Source organism: Hippocampus zosterae, chromosome 6 (assembly GCF_025434085.1).
Source record: "Hippocampus zosterae strain Florida chromosome 6, ASM2543408v3, whole genome shotgun sequence".
NCBI lineage: Eukaryota > Metazoa > Chordata > Actinopteri > Syngnathiformes > Syngnathidae > Hippocampus > Hippocampus zosterae.
The window spans coordinates 24773433-24787285 of record NC_067456.1 but is presented as its reverse complement, the minus strand read 5'-3'; the positions used below and the strand labels follow the sequence as shown (position 1 = coordinate 24787285).

Sequence of the window (13853 nt, the reverse complement as noted above, 5' to 3'; positions counted from 1 at the left end):
CATTTGAAGACTGGGTAAAAGTGATCAAAATGAAAGATGGAGGAAGCAAAGTAAAATACATTATGCAAGAAATTGATGTAAGTGAAAGTAAATGCTGATCGTAAATTTCACAATTTCTTTCCCTTTTTTCTTTCTACACTGACTATATGAAGTGTCAAATAAGTGTATGCTCATATTTATGCACGATTGGAATAAAAATAAAGAGTACCCATATACTTTGTGTGTGTGTGTGTGTGTGTGTGTGTGTGTGTGTGTGTGTGTGTGTGTGTGTGTGTGTGTGTGTGTGTGTGTGTGTGTGTGTGTGTGTGTGTGTGTGTGAGAGAGTGTTTACATCTGAGATCAAATTTGCTATAGTGAAAAGTCCCATTGTGAAAAATTTCTTGCTGGAAACATGATTTCGTTGTAGAGGAGTTTCACTGTATTGTAATAAAGGATCAGTGTTATTAAGTATGAATGGCGACTGCACTTCACTAATAAACACAGACTTAACATACTGTCAAATGTGTGTGATTTTGTACAGGTGAGGTTGTAACTGTGCTTAATTAGACCTTGAATGCGCAAAGAAGGCAATGTGTCACTCAAACTCAAAATTTCTGAACCCACAAGGAAACAAAATGTAAAATAAGGGAGGGAAAAAAAGGAACAAAGTGTGATATCTCACTGCAAAGTTAAACAGTGTCTGAAACTACCTTGTCTCTGATGTTAACGTCTGCCCCATTGGCCAGCAACAGGTAGAACACCTTCTTGTGCTTGTGCTCGATTGCCCAGGTGATGGGTGTCCATCCGCCGTAATCCTGCTCAAGCACAAGTTACACTATGAAGGTAAACACACACACTCACAAAAATATTTCACTATTTGTGACTAATTACTATTGCGATGTATGGTTGAAAGCATTTTAAGTATTTGAAGTGGTTACTGGGAACAGCTATTATAGGAAATGCAGTGCACTGCGTCTACCTGACAGTTAATGTACTTGGATGTCCTTGAGAGAAGATGTTGCACAATGTCATAATGTCCCAGTTTAGAAGCCAGATGCAGACAGGTGAAACCCATTACATCCTGATGTGAGAATATGATGAAACAAAATGGGGAAGTGAAAGGACATGTGATCATATCAGAGACAAATTCAGTGAAAAAGGTCGCAACAAAACCAACCTGAGCTACTTGAAAAATCTGGGAACATTTTTTTAAAAATAGACAATCAAACACAGATTTTGCATTCACAATGTGTCCGTAGCTCGTTCTGCATTTGTTCCTTCCTCCTTTCGCCCGCCACAAGACAACGGTTTAAGTAAGGGGTGTCCAAACTTTTTCGTTTGAGGGCCACATACATAAAAATGAAGAGAGAGTCAGCCAAGACAGCAACTCTATTTCTACTTTGGCTCTCGGTGAAGATGGATGCTTTTTGCATGTGCGTGCGGGTGTGCAATGTAGGAACTTACCTTGTGGTTAATAGCTGCTCCAGCACTAACCAGGTACTTCACTGTATCTAAATGGTTATTTTCACAAGCTGCCATCAGGGGTGTTCTCTGCTCTTCATCAAACATCTCCAGGTTGGCTCCAGCCTAGAAACACAAACATAGCTCATAAGCCAAACAACAGGTGTGAAACTTCAAAACCACAGCATAATGATTAACAAGTATGGGTTGATGAGGTGGATGAAATATGTAGGCGAAATCAACATACATTTTTGACTCATCATGCAATCATGTCGTTTGGAGACTGAATGAACACAAAATAATGTTTTGTATCACACAATTTCGGGGGGTTATTCAAAACAACTACATTTTGCATGGGAGTTGTACAAAAACAAATGTTGAGGTTGTTTTGTAGGTTATTCATTTGACCCAACTTTTTCAAGTTGGGTCAGTCTTTTTTTTGACAACAGTTGTTTGAATGAATGTAAAGAAAAAGTCAATTGTGTTGTGAAGCTTCTACTAAAAGTTGTTTGGTATCCAGCATAATTTGGCAAGCTACATAAACATAGCCCAAAAGGTCAGAAAGTTTGTGTTTTTTAGATGATTTCTTTGTTGCAACAATGCTTCCCAGCAATACAATACATGCTGATTTATATAGCGCTTTCACAACAGCGGCAGCTGTAACAATACATCTCATGTCATTGCAAAGCTTGTTCATTACCTTGTTAATGGTGCCAACATTTGTAAGGAACATGTGTTTGTTGGATGAGCAAAAGAACAGAATATGTGGGCTGTGCCCATGAAAAATTTGCCAAATCTCTGCCAATGGCATACTGCTTATTTCACTGTTACCATTGACGCTTGTTTGATGGTTGGCGCATTGGATAACAGACGTTTGCAGATGCAAGACACATTTGCAATTTAAAGGGATACATGCCTCCTTTTTTGTGTTATTTTTGTCTTTACAGCAGTGAAAAGTTCTTACTTTTGCTGTAATGAATTTGAAAATATGGTGAATTCTCAGGCACATTTCGTAACTTAAAAAAAAAAGACTTATTTTTTTCTTTTTTTAATTATATGGTGTGCCGTCATATTTATTGAACATGTGACTGAATAACCCGCATAAAGATATCACATGTGTGGCACAAGCACAGTTTAGTCTTCAGCAGGGGTGGGCAATTATTTTCCCGGGGGGGCCAAATGAGAAGCAGAAAATATTGTGGAGGGCCGGGCCAAAAGTTAGAAATCTACTCCTGATTTCGATTTTATTTCTACGTTGAAATAAGTTAATGACATTGTTTGCAGAAGCTGATAAGAGTATGTATTATTTCTAGATAATGAAAGTGTAGTTATTTTACAGAAAAATGATTTCTTCAGTGAAATTATGCAAAACAATTCTAATTGTGAAACACCTGTAACTCTTTCAGTAAGATGAACACGACAATGCTTTCTAATTTTAAATTTCCCATGAAGATAGCACAATGTCTTTGTATGCAAGTAATAATGTAACAGAACTCACATTTTTTTGTCCCAACTGCCAAACAATGTAGAAAAAATATAAGTAAGCATGTTTCAGTGTTTTGATTTTTTTTTCTTGTTCAGGAGAGATCAATCTAGCCCAGGGATGGGCAAACCTTTTGGCTCGGGTGCCACATTGATTTCTAAATTTGACAGGTCAGCACAGGGTACGGTACATATAAAAAATTTATATGTTGACAGTCCATACCAAACATCAACAGAACAAAAGTATTAAAGTATTACCATACTTTTTAAAAAAAATGAGAACAGTGAAACAACTGTGGCGGCCCGGTAGTCCAGTGGTTAGCACGTCGGCTTCACAGTGCAGAGGTACCGGGTTCGATTCCAGCTCCGGCCTCCCTGTGTGGAGTTTGCATGTTCTCCCCGGGCCTGCGTGGGTTTTCTCCAGGTGCTCCGGTTTCCTCCCACATTCCAAAAATATGCATGGCAGGCTGATTGAACACTCTAAATTGTCCCTAGGTGTGAGTGTGAGTGCGAATGGTTGTTCGTCTCTGTGTGCCCTGCGATTGGCTGGCAACCGATTCAGGGTGTCCCCCGCCTACTGCCCGGAGACAGCTGGGATAGGCTCCAGCACCCCCCGCGACCCTAGTGAGGATCAAGCGGTTAGGAAGATGAATGAATGAATGAATGAATGAAACAACTGTGATGAACGTCCAAGTATGTTAACAACATACATGAGTGACAACACAAGCAACAAAGTGCAGTTAATGGGCAATATATTGCCCGTAAACTGCAGCATACAGTACAGGTACATGACAAAATATAACAAAATTAGGACTATTTTCTCCAAAATGAGACAAGTAAAAAAACCTGGTGGCTCTTTCCACTCACTGTCTCGAACTTGACCTCCCCCCGATCACCACACAAGACAGCGTTGCTCAGCTGATGTCGTGCATCGAACTTTTGAAGCCAGCCACGGGACGCTTCAAAGTCTTCGATGCCCATACCGCTATAGAAATCGATTGCTCTATTAGCGGTCTAGTTTGCGGAAAGTTTTTAGCACGATCGCAGTCAAACCATTTCAGGAAACGTTTATTAACTTGACTGTCCGTCGAGCCGCATACAATTCACCCTGAGCATGGAAATACCCAGAATCGGAGTCAGCAAAAATCGCTTCCTTGTTTTTCAAATTCTCGTAGGTTTGAGTCTTTTAGACTCCAGGCGTCTCTTGAATGTTTTGTACTTTGTAACCCACTTCGTTTAATCAGATGCACTTCACTTACTGTTCCTCTTCTACAGGACATAAAAATGTTCGCAATTCCAATAAAACTCACTGCAATAAAGAGTCACTTGCATGTCGTAGTTTTGGAATCAATGATTGAAAATAGCAGCTCGGACACGCTTATTCCGTCGTATCGAGCGGAGTTACTTGATTTAGTGCTATTACTGCAAGCTTCCGTATCGTCTCCCCCTCCCTCCCTGGCTCTGCAATTTCAAGTACCGTATTTTCACGACCATTCGGCACACCGTATTGTGCTATTTCTGTATTTGACACATAGACAAAACGCACTGTATTATTGGGCGCTGTTTTACAGTGGTAAAACATTCGCCAGCTTAAACATATGGCATGCATATGCGCACGCTAAAAACACGTTATTTTGAAGCATACGGTAGCATGCCAAGACATACGGATACACGCTAAAAACACGTTTTTAAAAAAGCAACGGAAGCAAAACTGAGTTTGGTTGTATTTTATTTAGCCATCGTACAATGTACTCACGTTTTTCGATCAATCATCACCCAGAAATCTATCAAAGTCAGAATTGAACAATTGTGCAAGTACCGGTAATCCATCAAAAATGCTCGGTTCCCTCTCATTGTCATTCACTGTCATTGCCATGTGGCTCCACAGAAATGATGCCGGATTTGCCAAAAGCTCAAACAACAGTGCAAGCAGACACGTTCGTCCAAGCAGCCACAATCCATTAGCAAATTGTGGCGTAACTCGTCCAGCGCTGCCTCTCACTCTTTGTAAAGTGTTTGCCATCGATCATCCATTGTTCCCATGCCGCTCGTAACTTTACTATGAAAGCCTGGTTGATGCCGATGTCCAGCGGTTAGAGTTCTTTAGTCAAGCCTCCGGGAATGACGGCAAGCTCAGAGTTCATTTGCTTGACTTGGTTTTTCACCGCTGCTGTGAGATGGGCACGCATGCCAAAAGCATAACCGATGGCTTGAAGTTTGAACTGAGCTTCGTAGGCGTGTCTCTTTGTAGAATTTATTTCCGGGGGTTCTTAGAAACCAAAACCGAAGTAGTTTTTTTTCTAATAATGCACATAGCCACACTTTATACAGGTGTTGGTACCTGCTTGGGGCGTCCCTTTAGCGTCCACTTACACGTCCACCCTTCACTCATTGGCGGACTTCTTCGCCGCATGCCTGTCCTCACTCACGTCCGCCTTTTCTCTCTCTCTCTCTCCATATATGTATAAATTTATATACGCCCACCCTTCACTGATTGGCCGACTTCTTTGCCGCATGGCTGTCCACACTCACTTCCGCCTTTTCTCTATATAAACAGCGTGTCGGCTGTCAGTAAGGTCTTGGAACTCGGTGCATACACAAGACACTCAGCGTCATAAGGCGTCCTGTCCATTTTGGAGAAAATTTAAGACTTTTAATGGCGTCTTACAGTCGTGAAAATATGGTAACTGCGCCACCTGGCGTTGAAATGCCTGTCATTACAAGTCCAAATGAAATGAATGCAATCATTTACATCGAACCTTAATAGTGTTCTGTGCCAAACATTGGCGGGCTGGATTAAAAAGACCAGCGGGCCGGATCCAGCCCGCAATTTGCCCAGATTTGGTCTTGAGCATGCCAGTGCAAACGCCTCTAGCCTTGATCCTGGGTGGATTGAGCCGCTCTATGAAATGGACACAACCAAAAAAGCCAACAGAAAGATATCCTCCTGATGGGCAAACATGACTTGGCATAATCATCTGGAGATGAAGCCATGTTGACAAGAGAGGTTCCCTCACAGCGGTTGCGTGGCGGCATGTCCAGAGCAAAGTGGAGGGAGCCATTGTGCAAGTTTTGTCATCAAAAACAATGCAATTCAACAAACCTGTTGAATCATTCGAACAAGTAGTAGCCAAGTGATGAAGGGGAAACCATGAAAATGTGAGTAGATCTGGCACAGTTTGCCCACATAAACATTCGCAGTTTAGCTGCTAATAACTAGCCGGCAGCGACTGAGTGAAAGCCCAATCAACCGTGTCATCTTTTAATCATGCACATTGGCATGGAGTACTGATGTCAACACTAGATATAGGATCATAACTTCAAAAAATTATATTTACATTTTAAGGCGTATTCGTTATTCTCGAGGCGTCCATTTTGAGTACGTAGTTCACCGTAGTATTTTGTATTGTTCTAGATTTGTTGAGCTGTTAAATAAAAATGTTTGAAGTACAAAAATAAAATAAATCTTTGTTGTAAGAAGCCAATGCTTTAAAACAGGAAAAAATTTGGGGACCACCGAAATAAATGATTCCACTTGGTCCTGTGGCTGAGCTTGATCACTTAGTGGATGTTCTTTTAGCTGCGCTCTTCCTCGGCAGTCGGCCTCAGCTTTGGAGCAAGCAAGCTGGCCAAACCACTTCGTCCCAAGCATGTGTCCTGTAAGTTCAAAGGGATTCGCCACAGGCAAATCCCTTCCTGGCCGGCATTTCTTCCTCCAGTGCTACTCCGCTGTCCTCAGAGTCATGGGTTTCTTGTAGAGGTTATTGTACGGTCCTGCTACCGTTCTTCTCTCATCCTCCCTTTCCTTCTTGAAGTTCCTCCTTAGGCTTTTCAGCTCTTGACTAAAATGGTGTTTTTTTTTTTTTTGCCTTGTTGTTCATGCTGTAGGGCAGGTCCAGATAAGAGCGGATGCACAGCCATTTTTTTGTGTAGCTGGCCTCCAAAATGGGAGTGTTAGGGGAGTGGAAGTCTGAATGAGAGCAAGGCTGGGGTCGTATTAACCAGGACCGGACAGAATTGTTTATTTATTTATTTATTACTATAGTCCGGACTGGGATATTATTTTTTTTCTGTGGGAGTGAGATGGGAAGGGGAGTGAAAATCCAATGCCGTGTCACCCTCCAGTGACCTACTGTCTTCTCCTCCAAGTCAAATCTCTGAGCGTCTCGGCCGATGATGATGGCGATCATTGTCTGGAAAAGTCTATCCTGCCCTAGGCTGCTGTTTCCAAGATGGCGTGAGTGTCTTCATCAAACCCGAGTCACTCCCTCTTCTTGTTGCCTTTCCGTAAGGTTGGAGGTCTATTTTTTCCAATGATTAAAGGTAACTTCTTCAGAATATGCTCAGGAATGTTAATTTATGATTCTGCTAGTTATATGTGGTGACATTAGTTTTCGTCTTCGATCTTTACGATTATGAGAACCATTCATTGCCTTTTATTACTTTTGTTTACTATTTTTAGTCATTTCATTATAGAAAAAAGCTGTTTATGAAAATGACGCCTCTTTAAGATCAATCAATAATCAATTTGTAACCTTTTTAATCGTAACACTATCTATTTCAATTGTGAGATTGATGGACATCGCCAGTGTCCTGAACTAACAATAAAACATTCATACAATACTCAACATACTGGAAAACGAGAAGTTCTAAAGATGCCCAAATTAGTAATCCAAAGAAAAAAATGAAATTAACTTGATCAATTTGCGCAATGACAGATTTAACAAACTTAGGAAAGCACAGAAACTCCTCCTCACCTGGATTAGCATGTGGCAAATTTCCTCATGCCCTTCCGCAGCAGCAGCATGTAGGGGTGTTCGCTTGTTTTGCGAATCTATCAGAATGTTGGGATCCTTTCCATCAACTGCAGTAGACAAAGTTGGTAGCTGACGCCACGCATAAAGGCACTAAAACAATCTGTGAAGGCAAACCGTTGATGCCTCTTGGAAGACTATGGAAAAATAAATATTTCAATTACCTAACAGATGAATGACCCTCTGGAGTTCTCCTCCTTCTGCAGAAATGTAGAGCTGTCCAGTAGGGTATGTGACTTTTGTTGGTGTCAGGCTACAAAAACATGAAGCGCTATAAATGATTTATGCTGAAAAGCAAACTACTTTCTAAAGCAGTGCATGTTTCCAAAATGATGAATCATTTCAAATGTGAACTTACTTTTCATCATCTAGTCCCATCAGTATACTCTCTAGAGATTCATTCGGACATGTGCCTGCAGTGCCTGCAGTGCCACTGTCGCAATTGAACAAATTCAAAGGAAATGAAATCTTAATGGGTTTCATATTTTCTTTTCCAATTCAATGATTAAATAGGAATTCCATTTTACCTGCTGAAGTACGGCACTCTATTCCTTTGTGGCTCGCAAGTCTTTTTCGCCCTGAGTATCTGTGTAGCAGGTTTTGGCAGAGGAGATGGAAGTGATGGTCCTCCGTTTGATCTTTGGAGGGGGGGTGAGGGCACTGTGATCTCTTTTGCACCACTGGCATCCTCTCCACAGTGGGGACAAAACCTGCGATCCTTTAAAACTGAGGCACAGTCCTTGTGAAAGCGGTGGGAAATGTTACCATGGGGCTGGCACTCCATGAAGGTGCCCTAAGGGAAAACCAGCATAACGAATGAAGAAGAATCAATTAGCAGGATCAACATCAAAATGCCCATGTTAAATACTGTTTCTTCAATATTCATGCGCTAAGAGGGAAGGCAACTTCAGCATGTTTGTGACGCTCACCACACGACAGAAGAGTCCGCAGCCAGGGCAGCATTGGTGTTTAACCATGCTGGCCCGGTGATTCTCACACAGAACCAGCAAACTGATGACATTGGAAGGTCTCATCATTTCATGCTTCATCGCGCGTCTCTGACAGCGATTCGGCTGAGAAGAGATAACAAGATGTGACCCATTATCCAAACTGTTAAACGTTAAAATACATTTGATTGTTAGCATATTGATCTTGAAAAATAAAGTGGTGCTCTAATTGGACTTCTGTGCTCATCGAGGAATGAGTTGACTGGTAGCAGCTAATGGGGAGCAGGCGGGGCAAGCATTTCGAAGCCTTAATGATCGCTGACACAGAAACTAAGCAAGAGTTTGGAAAGGTTATGGAGAATGACTTCCGGGGAGCTTTGAGAAAATTCTTGTCTGTCATCCCGCATCTCAGGAGGGTGAAGCAGTGCAGCATCACAAAATCGTAGAGTGGTGGGCAGAGTACTTCAAAGACCTCAACTCCATCAATATGCCTTTCTATCAGGAAGCAGAATCTGGGAATTTTAAGATGGGCTCTCCCCAACTGTTTGGGTTGAGGTCACCAAGGCAGTAAAAAGGTCCTCTGTAACAGGGCCCCAGGCAGGGATGGGATCCTCCCAGAGTTCCTCAAGGTTGTGGCTGTTGTGGGACAGTGTAGGCTGACACGCCTCTACATTGCATGAACCTCGGGAACAGTGGCTGTCCCTATCAAGAAGGAGCACTGGAGAGTAGATTCCATTGGGATGACAATCAGCACATCCAAATCAAAGAACCCGAGCCTCAGTCTGAGGACTAAGGCGACCCAACTCTGGACAAGTGTGTGTGTGTGTGTGTGTGTGTGTGTGTGTGTGTGTGTGTGTGTGTGTGTGTGTGTGTGTGTGTGTGTGTGTGTGTGTGTGTGTGTGTGTGTGTGTGTGTGTGTGTGTGTGTGTGTGGTGCAAGGCACAGTCACCGTATGATGTAAATACACTGTGTGCACATACATGGATTTCCATTGTCATAAATATTATTTGTTGAACATGTAACTGACCCCTTCATCAAAATGCAGTTTCTTGATGACAAAAGAAAAATTATATCATCCCATTTTTGTAAAAAAACAACATTAACAAATATTGTACGATCAAATATTATAGGGCTCTTACTCATTTAAATGCACAATGAGCTGAATTAGAGTAGGGAATGTGGCTTAGCACACCACTGAATTTGACCCATGATAGTCTGGTAGTAGCACAGTGTCACAATTTAATAAAAGGCAGAATATAAATCAATTTGAATTATTTCATATACAAGGTGCTAAGTATACACAAAAGTAATCATTAGAGAATTAGTTTAAGACAAGGTGGAAATGTCACCCCGAGTTTCCAAAGGGTTTCGCTCACGCTGTGTTTTTACCATTCCATCTGCGCTCTCCATGGCCATACAGGTCTGAACCTTTTCAGACAATCTGTCTTTATAGGGAGGAGTCTCCATACGACAACAGCACAATGGTAACTCCTCATTCAGGTTTGATTCTGTCGCCTGAGCAAGTTCTGGTCAAAATACAGCGATACAGTTTACATTTGTACAAAAGTGCAATGAATACAGTCAGGCAGTGAACTCTCGTGGTTACCTGTTGAGTGTGGCAGAAGTAGTAGTTCTTCCTGACTTTTCAGATCAAGGCAGGCTAAATTCAGCTCTGTGTATTCAACATGGTTTGGTTCTCCAGATTGTGCTTCAATGAAAGATTCACTTTGCATACTTGAGGCACTTCCTGATTTTGTAATCACAGATATCTCATCTTCTCCAACATGGCTCATCTGCACTATGTTGTGAGAATCATACTTCTGATTGAAAACAGAAACGTTGTGTTGATCAGCATATGGGGGTGCGGGGGGCAACATTTACCGAGTAATATTCATCCATCCATGTATGTATTTTCTATTACGCTTATCCTAATTAGGGTCACCGGAGTCTATCCCAGTTGACACTGAGCAAAAAGCAAGACACATACATCTAGACCAGTGGTTCTTAATCTTGTTAGAGGTACCGAACCCAACCAGTTCATCTGCACATTGACCGAAACCTTCATTAGTGAAAAAAAAAAGATGTTTTACAAATTCAAGACATAAAAAACAGATTTATTAAAAATGGAAAAAAGTAAACACAATTAGCATGAAGTACTGTATATATTTTTTTTAATTTTGCATAAAATGAATCAGCCAGTGATGGCCAAGCGGGCATATCATAACAAATTGACATGTTGAGTTAGGTGGGTCTGAACCTCCATGGCAGAGTCTCTGTCGAACCCCTGAAACTGATTCACCGAACCCCTAGGGTTCGATCGAACCCTAGAGGAACCCAGGTTAAGAACCACTGATCTAGACAGACAACAATTTTTACTCACTCTCACACAGCTACTGAGTGGGAATGCTGCCCGCAAGCGAATGTCTACACCACCGAAGCTAGAAAGTAACAAGCGAACATGGTGTCTAGTTGTGTCACGACGCCCGTTCCCCGCCATTCAAATCGGGTTATTCAAATGCAGGGAATAACTGTCTGCTCATTCATGTAAATTCAGAATGTTTCAGAAATCTGAATTTTGATATTTGACGTAGTTAATGATATTAAGTATTCCTATTTAATGCATTTGTACGGTCTCTGATAATGTCTGTCCAGGTTTCTGGTAATGTAAATTTTAACTTGCCTTACTTCCATGCGAGTACTGTTACTTCAGTTCCCGCTCAGTGATGTTATGAACCTCAGGTGTAAATGGCTGTCTGTCTCTATAATATATGTATGTGCCCTATGACTGACAAACAGTCACGTCTGGGAGCAGCACCTGCCCCCTGTGACTGAATAAAAGTGTCGTTGAGTGCCCTTTTGCATTTAGCAGTTAAGGGTTGACACCAACTTGTTAAAGAAACAGCTAAATCTGGTTATGTAAAATTACTTTTTATCTTTAGTCGGAATTAACAAAAAGAAATACAATTATCAAAGTGTAGGGATGACTATAATAAATCTATACAAATTAAAGAATGCATGTGTATAAATTGTGTGTAGTTTGATCGATCACAATGCAAAATAATGCAAATATTCTTGGCAATGCAGTATACTAGTCGTGTACTGCAGTTTTCATCTGGTGAAAAAAAAAAATTGAGAAGAATAGTATTTTTAGGACACAAAAGCCTTCTTACTATTTACCCGTGTACGCAAACTTACTTTTTGCAGGTGTTTCAGGGGCTTTGTCTTCTTTTTGGGGGCAAAGTTGTAGAGTCCCATCTTTCGTTTCTTCTTCTTCACAGCTATGAATAAAAATCAGACACAAAGGGAGATCATGAGAAAAGAAATTGTGATTTATTGCCTGAAATGCTCAATCGGCTTCTATGATTGCATAAACGCTGCTATAGATTTGTGCCCAGCTCGATAGTGGGTACAATTGGCAAGTAAAAACATTTGCTAGGAAAATGTGTCTAATAGGAAACAATATGACCATAAATCAGAAGATTTCTTGCTTAAATAGAGAAATAATATTGAATGAATGTTTTAAGACTATTGGATGGCACTAACAAGGAATACATGTACCGTATTTTCACGACTATAAGGCGCCATTAAAAGTCTTAAATTTTCTCCAAAATGGACAGGACGCCTTATGGTGCGGAGCGTCCTTTATATGCGCTGAGTTCCAAAATCTGACTGACAGCCGACACGCTGTTTATATAGAGAAAAGGCGGAAGTGACTGTGGCCACGCATGCGGGAGAGAAGTCGGCCAATCAGGGAAGGGTGGGCGTGTATATATACATATATGGAGAGGGAGAGAGAGAGAGAGAGAGGGAGAGAGAGAGAGGACAGGCAAGCTAGTCCGCCAATGGTGAAGGGTGGGCGTGTAAGTGGACGCCTCAAGCCAGTACCAACACTTGTATAGAGTGTGGCAATGTGCATTGTTGCAAAACAACTCCGGTTTTGGTTTCTAAGAACCCCTGAAAATAAATTCGACAAAAAGACACGCCTACGAAGCTCAGTTCAAACTTAAAGCCACCGGTTATGCTTTTGGCATGCGTGCCCATCTCTCAGCAGCGGTGAAAAAACAAGTCAAGCAAATGAACTCTGAGCTTGCCGTTATTCCCGGAGGCTTGACTAAAGAACTCCAACCGCTGGACATTGGCATCAACCGGGCGTTCAAAGTAAAGTTGCAAACGGCATGGGAACAATGGATGATCGGTGGCAAACACAACTTTACAAAGAGTGAGAGGCAGAGCTTGGCGAGTTACGCCACAATACGCAACAACGAGAGGGAACGCGGCGTTTTTGATGGATTACGGTACTTGCACAATTGTTCAATTCTTTCTACACACCCGAACTCAGTTCTGCTTTCGTTGCCTTTTTAAAAACGTGTTTTTATCTTATCTGTATGTCTTGGCATGCTACTGTATGCTTCAAGCTAACGTGTTAGAGTGCGCGCATGCATGCCGTATGTTTAAGCTGGCGTATGTTTTACCACTGTAAAACTGCGGCTATTCGTACGATGCGTCCTGTGTATGTGTAAAATACAGAAATGTCACGCATTAATGAGACTGCGGCCATTAATACGATGCGTCGAATAGTCGTGAAAATACGGTATTTGTGATACACAGTGGTGGCTTGAGTTCAAAGTGACCCGAATTACGACTTTTTATAATACATCGTCATTCAGCCATTTTTTGTTGTTTTGACTTGCAAGCACAGACTTGACATAGAAGTGCTGGTAGCGAACGAAACTCAACACACTTTATAATAACCAACATTTTGGCAAATAATGAAAATTTGATCAAAAAAGGCGCTCCAAGGCTAAGCTGTTCTGCTTTTTTTTTAAATACACGAAAAACAACAACAACCTGAGTGTGGTTTAGTGGAAATGAAGGGAAATCTCTCTTCACCATCTTTAAGACAAATCTCTGTGGCCTCAGGTGCGGCAGAAGGCTGCTCGTCTGCCAGGTCGAACTTTATTTTACTCTCAGCAGGCTTTCAGACAGAAGACAACAAAGAACAGACATTACTGTATATCACAACCACCCCCCCCCCAAAAAAAATACACAGTACTAAATTAAAAGACAAGATTAAGCTTAATACATTCAAGGAAAGAAGATGAAAATTTAAAATTTTGGATCTATAGGCGAGGTTACAGGGAGCAGAGGTGGTGAAGGTACAGGAATTTAA

The 13853-nt window shown here is 41.5% G+C and overlaps 1 protein-coding gene across 3 annotated transcripts in view; it reads right to left on the bottom strand.

Annotated features, from left to right (window-relative positions):
* The window catches only part of ehmt1a (euchromatic histone-lysine N-methyltransferase 1a), a 134286-nt gene that overhangs the window by 23576 nt on the left and 96857 nt on the right, over nucleotides 1-13853 (bottom strand). The window contains exons 3-14 of one of the 3 annotated variants that reach the window (XM_052068211.1): nucleotides 13532-13658; nucleotides 11879-11961; nucleotides 10290-10503; nucleotides 10073-10209; nucleotides 8666-8809; nucleotides 8264-8529; nucleotides 8095-8169; nucleotides 7901-7989; nucleotides 7680-7786; nucleotides 1444-1566; nucleotides 959-1060; nucleotides 690-794 (exon numbers count right to left, since the gene is read on the bottom strand). In XM_052068211.1, coding sequence (XP_051924171.1) covers nucleotides 690-794; nucleotides 959-1060; nucleotides 1444-1566; nucleotides 7680-7786; nucleotides 7901-7989; nucleotides 8095-8169; nucleotides 8264-8529; nucleotides 8666-8809; nucleotides 10073-10209; nucleotides 10290-10503; nucleotides 11879-11961; nucleotides 13532-13658 — 1572 coding nt within the window. Of the gene's footprint in view, nucleotides 1-689; nucleotides 795-958; nucleotides 1061-1443; nucleotides 1567-7679; nucleotides 7787-7900; nucleotides 7990-8094; nucleotides 8170-8263; nucleotides 8530-8665; nucleotides 8810-9225; nucleotides 9402-10072; nucleotides 10210-10289; nucleotides 10504-11878; nucleotides 11962-13531; nucleotides 13659-13853 lie in introns of those variants that run through there. The other 2 variants (XM_052068212.1, XM_052068213.1) reach the window with 2 other exon arrangements.